Source organism: Alligator sinensis, unplaced genomic scaffold, assembly GCF_000455745.1.
Source record: "Alligator sinensis unplaced genomic scaffold, ASM45574v1 scaffold520_1, whole genome shotgun sequence".
Classification (NCBI taxonomy): Eukaryota; Metazoa; Chordata; order Crocodylia; family Alligatoridae; genus Alligator; species Alligator sinensis.
Window position 1 is genome coordinate 1,070,843 of NW_005842064.1, and position 7,045 is coordinate 1,077,887.

At 44.7% G+C, this 7,045-nt stretch overlaps 1 protein-coding gene across 4 annotated transcripts in view; it reads right to left on the minus strand.

The window, feature by feature from the left end:
* The window catches only part of CALCOCO2 (calcium binding and coiled-coil domain 2), a 29,069-nt gene that overhangs the window by 8,184 nt on the left and 13,840 nt on the right, over nucleotides 1–7,045 (minus strand). For all 4 annotated transcript variants that reach the window (XM_006023293.3, XM_025203777.1, XM_006023291.3 and 1 more), the window contains 5 exons: nucleotides 4,813–4,938; nucleotides 4,566–4,724; nucleotides 3,476–3,603; nucleotides 2,585–2,675; nucleotides 513–635 (listed from right to left, as the gene is read on the minus strand). In XM_006023293.3, coding sequence (XP_006023355.1) covers nucleotides 513–635; nucleotides 2,585–2,675; nucleotides 3,476–3,603; nucleotides 4,566–4,724; nucleotides 4,813–4,938 — 627 coding nt within the window. The remainder of the gene's footprint in view (nucleotides 1–512; nucleotides 636–2,584; nucleotides 2,676–3,475; nucleotides 3,604–4,565; nucleotides 4,725–4,812; nucleotides 4,939–7,045) is intronic.

Below are 7,045 nucleotides of genomic sequence, written 5' to 3' on the forward strand. Positions count from 1 at the left end.
CAGGGCTTTGCAGATCATCTTCCCCTTGAAGGAGAAATCAGTGATGCAGAATCTGAGCAGAGTCTTACAATAGCTGATTCTATTTACATAAGAACACCAGTCCTGGAACCGATAGCCAAAAAGAGCACAGAAGCAATCTTCAGTCTCAGCTAAACACCAATCCCCAGTTCCTAGCAAGTTACTCTTATCTAAGAATCAACTCAAGTTGGATTAAGACAGTGAGTTAGTTGTCTTCCTGCTTGTGAGAGCTACTCTTGAGAAACTGAATCACAAAACCTAAACATACATAAGATTTTTCCAAGACTAAAACTAGCTGGTAGACAAAGAAAAAGAACTTACAGGCATATATGTAACAGCATTACTTAGGAATGCCTGCCATGATACAGAGTCAGTTTATTTCCTTCTATAACTGAACTCCCCTGGAGTTTCCCTGTATCTGTCCACTGCCAGTGTTGTTCTTTGTCCACCCATCCCAGGTCTGTAAGCATCAAGATTATCAGGAAAGGCTCTACCTGTTCCACTAAAGTGATGTGTAACTGTTGTTTCTCCTTCTCCAAATGTTCCAGCTGCTCAGTTTTGTCTCGGTCCATACAAGCCAGATTTTCAATTTCCTTTTCTTGACTCAGCACCTGTGACTGAGGCAAAACAAGGGTGGATGGAAAATGAAGAATCAACAGTTAATGCAGGGAAAAAGAGGAGACAACTTAAAATGCAGGATGAAGAGCTCAGCAAAGTCTCACTAAACCACGCTGCTGATTCTAAATACCTTTCTCTTCACATGGCTTTTGGGGCTGGGGGGGGGGAGGATTGACATACTTACCCATTAATAAAACCTGCTAACCCAATGGTTCTCAACTGGGATACTGTGGCACCCCGCCTAGGGATGCCAAGAGACAGGTGCTGCCACAGTGGCAGCAGCCAGGTAAAACTGCCCTGTGCACAGGACTGCAGCATATGTTCACTTCTGCTGTATTAGGGCTCTCTGATAACACTAAAGCAGAAAGCAGGATAGATTTTCACCTTACAGACTAACCAAGGTGCGTCTGTGTGTGCATGTGTGTGTGCATATATAATCACAAGCTTCCATGGGTTTCACCAGATGCTGTGAAAGGACATGCAGAAAGCAGAGAATGAGAATGAGACAAAAAACAGGGGGAAGAGGAAGGGGAGGGAGAAGGGAGATGTTGCTGGGAGAAACAACCCTAAAGCAGACAGAGCTGGGACAGTTCCACCCAGGTACCCCTGTTTCTGGGAGGAGAAGCAGGGAGATCAGACCAAGAAGTGATACAAACTGAGCCAGCTTTGTCTGCTTTAGAGTCATCTGAAAGCCCTAATGCAGAAGCAGTGTGTGCATATGCCATAACCCTTCCTGGGCTGGTTGTGCAGCAGGTATGTGGGGCAGTTTTACCTGGAGGCAGCAACACCTGGTTGAGAAGCATGAGTTAAGTTGAGGCAGCAACAACAGTAGTTCTCAACAAGGGGTGCTGCCACATTCAAAAAAGTGATGGTGGGGTGCTGTGATTCTGAAAAGGTTGAGAGCCACTACACTAGCACGTCTCAGTGCTGAAATAGATGTCTGGAGCCAACCAGCAGTTTCTGGTGAAACATTTTTGGAATATAGAGTAACTTTTGGAAGCTTTGTCAGAAGCCAGCAAGGAGATCCCATGGTTAAGAGGCAAAGCTGAGAGACAAGAACTCTAGGTTCTAGTCTTGGCTCTCCCACTGATTTGGGGTATGGCTTTATTCAAGTCTCTTAATCTCTCTGTTTCTTAATCTGGACAACAGACCTAATTATACTTACCAGAGCTGGCCGAAAAAAAATTTGAAAAACCTTTTCCCACCAGAAATGCCAATTGTTGAAACTGCCATGTTTCAAAGGAATGCATTGTTTTTGACAACATTTTCACTGGGAAAATTTCTTGGGCCCAAGATGTTCCAACTGCTCAGTTATGTTGTGGTCCATGCAAGCAAGAGAGGAAGAAAAATGAGAGACTCTATAGCATGTTGGTTAGTCCCCTGGCATGGGTCTTCCACATTCTTGGTCTAATCACCATGCTCCGGTCTCTCTCTCTCTTTTTTATTTTAAAAAAGATCTCATTTTCACTCCACCATGGAACAAAGACAAATTTAGAAATCTCAAAATGTTTCACAAAATGGAACTGTTGTTTTTCAACTAGTCCTCTAGTCCTACTACTCCTCTACCTCACAGAGCTTTTGTGCGAACAAATCCTGTGCGATTTACAAATTTCTTTGAGATGCTTAGATAGAAGCAGCTAGTGGAGAGCAACGTCTTATTTTGGTGAACCTAGCCTGCGTGCAGGCTCATGATATATTTTGGAAGAGAATAAAAATAAATCTGTAGGGTTCTTTAATGCACCCTCCTCTAAAATATAGCATTGTTAGGATTTTCTGGAGCTCAGGTATAACTGTAGGTTTATATTTTCCTAAAGAATAAAGGATACCACTAAGAACACTTGGATACCACCATAATTTGCTAGAGGCATCTCAGTTTCAACTAAAGACAAAGTAAGACAGCCAAGTCCTGACAGATTGTAGAAGTAGAGCCAGATGGTGTATTGCCTACCTGCAGCTGGTCCATCTGATCCAGGGTTGTTTTCAGTCTGTTTCCCAGCTGTTCCTTTTCAGATGAGATACTTTGGCTTTGTTCTTTCAGCCTGTTCAGAGCAAACCAAATCATAACATATTCTCAGCTATGTCCCCTCAAAAACCTCTCTCTCCATCTATCCTTGGTGATAACACCAGCAGCTTTCATTTTAAGGCTCATCAAAAACTCAGCTTGAAGTGCAACTTCAAATGAAAAAAAATCCTAGAGGTTCTGAGTGTTCTCCAAAGCCCTGCCAGTTTGCTCAAACCTTTCCATATGGTTACCTAAAATCTTGGGAATCCAGACCTGTTCCACAGTCCTGTCTGCTCTCTCAGCCCACACAGAAACCTGACATCCTGAGGTCCCTGGCCTCATTCCAGGAGTCAGTTTTGCTCAGTCACCCTCACACTGGCATTTGTATAAGGTTTTATGAATTCTGAACATAAATCGAAGCCTCAAGGAGTTTCTTATATTCTGACGCGCTGGGTTAGTTCACTTGTTGACATGCATTCACTGTCTTTCATCAGCACTAAAAAGAGGAGAAAACCTACTCCTTTTATCCAAGAATCTTCCAGGAGCAACCATTTTCAGACATACTAGGCACATTTACACAAGACGCTGACTGCGCGGTAGCCAAATAATACTGTGCAATAACATGTCACAGCACTAACAGTGCTAATACGTTACTGCAAAGTATTATTAGGCTACTGTACAGCAGCAACACTTAAAAGAGTTTGCTGGCACTACTGTGCAGTGACTCCGGTTACTGCACATTTATTGAGTACTTGCTTACCTAAGCACTCAATAAATGCACAGTACCTACTGCACAGTAGTGTCTCACGTAGACGTGCCCACAGTAAGCATACTCACTGGTGCAGCTCAGCATCTCTGCAGGCATTCTGCTCCTTGAGATGCCTGTTCTTCTCTCTCAGGGAATTCAATTCCAGCTCCAGTTTCTCACTGCTGCCCCTCAGAGAGTCCACATCACTGCGCAGCTCCTGAAAATCAGTGTGAAGGAATCCAAATGAGAGTCAAACCATAGGAAACTATTGTATGTGCAAGTCCCATCCAGTGCAACACTCCCAGAGAACTCTCCTAAAGGGAACATTTTCTTCATGTTCTCTTCTGTTCTGTTCTGTATTTACCATGCATTGAGACCTAGTTTTGTTGATAGCACAGTCCTCAGCAAAAGGAAGATGAGAAGAACAGGACAATGAAAGGAAGGTCAGCCCCAGAGCTGGCTTTGGGATCTTGGAACAGGCCTACAAAACAATTTTTGACCATTGCCTCTTCTCAAATGTTACCAACTCTGGTTCCAACTTTGTCGCTCTCTAAACCACAGGGCTGACTTATGGGTTTGAGGGAAGGTTAGAGAGATGATTATTTAAGGTCACGACCCCAAACTGATTCTTTTTAAATAAAATGAATGAGTATTTGTGCGCTGGTGAAAGTCTCATCAATTTCCTGCAACAGAAGTAAAGCCAAGTCACCTTATTCCTTTGAATCCTATCAATTTGTGTTTTCAAGGCTCTCTTCAAGGAAAAGAGCTTGAAACTTGTCTTTTTAAATGAAGACTCTGTTAGTTTGAGTGTTTTTCCCCAAATAGAGAAAGCCTATGGTGGCCAATATGCTAGGGCCCAGGAGCCAACTTTGCTCAGAACCTATTTAGTTGCAGAAAGAAGCTGAACTCAGAGCTCAGTTCAGGTGAAAGGTGCTGGGTTACATTTAGTGTTGCAGAAAGATAATTGTAAACAGAGGGGACAGGAGAAGAAAAGATTTCTTTTACTTGCCATCAGGGACCAACACCAAAGACTCATGAACCCCTCACTGGTTTTAATGGGTATTGCAGCTGCTCAGCCTCTCCCAAATCAAGACCTTAGTCTTTGTCTTCTCTTCCCCTCTCCTCTTTTTCTGGCCTCCTTTCTCTTCCTCCCACACCCCATCCCAGTTGCCTTTTTACCTGGTTCTCCTTTCTCAGGTCCATATTTTTCTCCTTAATGGAAGCCAAATCAATCTGAACAGCATTTAGCTCCACAGCCTGTTGATCCAGAGCACTCTGTAGCTTCAAGCTCTCAGTCTGCAGGAAACAGACTTCTCCCTCTAGCTGCTTCATCTTCTCCTGGAAGCAGGCAATGGAACATGACACATATAAGACAGAGTTTTAGAACCCCAGAGCCTCTGATCTACTTCACTATCCCTGGAAATACCTGTGCCTTTCTCAGCTCCTCCTGCAGGTCCATGTTCTGTTTCTGGAGACTCTTGCAGCTTTCCTTCAGTTGTTGGTTTTCTTTAAGTAAATCCTTGTTCTGTTGCTCAATCTCCTCCACTTCTCCCTGGCAAAGAACATACAGTTGTTCAGTAAGAGCACAGAGTTGTATGTAGGTTTCAAACAAATTGTGGGGAACAGCAAGGAACCATGAGTACTGCAGAAAAACAGTGAAGGGTTAGCTCCCTAACCCTTTGCTGACACTGCCACCACCCCTTATTCTCTCTTGGCTTACCAGACATTATCCAACCAGCTCCCCAAAATATAAAAACACCAGGCCTCATCCTGTAAGGTGCTAGATTTCTCCAGAAGTCAAGGTAGTAGAGGCCTCTTTGCACCATGTAGGACCAAGCCAATGAACTGAAACTTTGGACAATCATTAACTCAGGCAAACACCATGAGTCCTTGGGGCAAACAAGTTCTTACTGGTTACCCACACAATGAATGCACCCTGGATGCTTCTGGGCACAATATCACTTACTACCAGTGCTGTACTTCCCTCCCCATAACACAGGAAGACAGCTGAGAGCAAGGGCTCAAAGAGTCATAGATAACTACAAGCCACACAAAGCAGCTGGGAAGTTATAAAACTATCACGTACATAGCACCTTTCATCAAGGGACTCAAAGTACTTTACACAATTTGGAATTATTAGACTTGTGTGTGCAGAGGGGCAATCTGAGGCACAGTGAGATTAAGTGGTTTGCCCAAAGAATGGACCACAACCCAGCAGTCCTGACTGCCAGTCTGCTGCATTAGGGAACATATTGTGTTGCCTCTCTTTATAAAAGCCTCCCTAAATCCAGCAGATAATTGAATCTGACAGCAATATTTTCAAGTTTGCTATCTATATGGCAGCTGTGCCCATCAGCCTTAATCAGGGACCCAGATCTTTATGTGCTGGGCCAGTGGTGCCCAACCGCTTGGCCGTGTGGGCTAGATGAATGATGCGGGGTAGGTTCACAGGTTGGAACCAGTCGGTGAGCACACATGCCGTATCACAGTCCTAGCCCTGTCCTTAGCCCCATGCTGGATCAGGCCCACTGCCCCAGCCCCAGCCCTGTGTGCACACAATTGGGCCCCTCCAACCAGGTCCTGGCTCTCCATGCACCAGAACAGCCCCAGCCCCACATACACCAGATTGGGCCCCTCTGCCCCAGCTCCTGCACCCTCTATGATAGCAGGGTCCCTTGCACAGGGCCACATCTTTTGGCCTGTAGAGCTTGGAAATTTGTTGGTGAGAGTGGTGACTATATTAATTGCCACCACATCTTCCTCGCCAAATTTACAAACACTTGGGGAGCACTGCAGGCTGGATCATACAGCACTGTGGACCAGATCTGGCTTGAGGACTGAGGTTGAACATCCCTGTGCTAGGCACTATAAAAACAAGACAAAAAAGAGAGCCCCTGCCTCAAAGAACTCACAGTCTAAGTAGTGTGTCTGATCCTCCTCTCAATATTAAATTCTTTATTTCACTCCAAGGCAGACTCTTTGCAAAGAGGCCTAAAAAGACTAATTTTGGTCAAACTGAAGGAGGGGCGGTTCATGTTTAAACTTCAGATCACCATCAGGAAAAAGTAGCAATTCCCAAAATGAGAGTTTCAGCTGCTGGAAACAAACAAGATGCCAGTTTCTAATTTCTTGGTGGCAAGCAGAAAAAACACATCCTAAGTTGTCCACTCTGAGTTCTATTAAACTAGAGTGGAAATGGGGCTGAACAATTTGAGCAAAAGATTAAGAATGCAGACTCCTGAGTTTTATTTCTAGCTCTGCCAGTGAGTTTCTGGGAATTCTTTCACAAGTTCCTTCACCCATCCATCCTTCAGTTTACCCATCTATGCAACTGGCGATAATATTGGTTTCCCTCAGAGAGATGTTGTAAAGGAGGATGAATGTGTTTTTCATAGTTTCATAGTTTCTAGGGTCGGAAGGGACCTGGGCAGATCATCTAGTCTGACCCCCTGCCATGGCAGGAAAGAGTACTGGGGGTCAAACGACCCCAGCAAGATGGTCATCTAACCTCCTCTTAAAAACCCCCAGGGTGGGAGCCTGCACCACCTCACTTGGAAGCTGGTTCCAGACCCTAGCCACCCTGACCATGAAGTAGCGCCTCCTGATGTCCAACTTAAACCTTCCCTCCGCCAGCTTGTGACCATTATTCCTGGTCACTC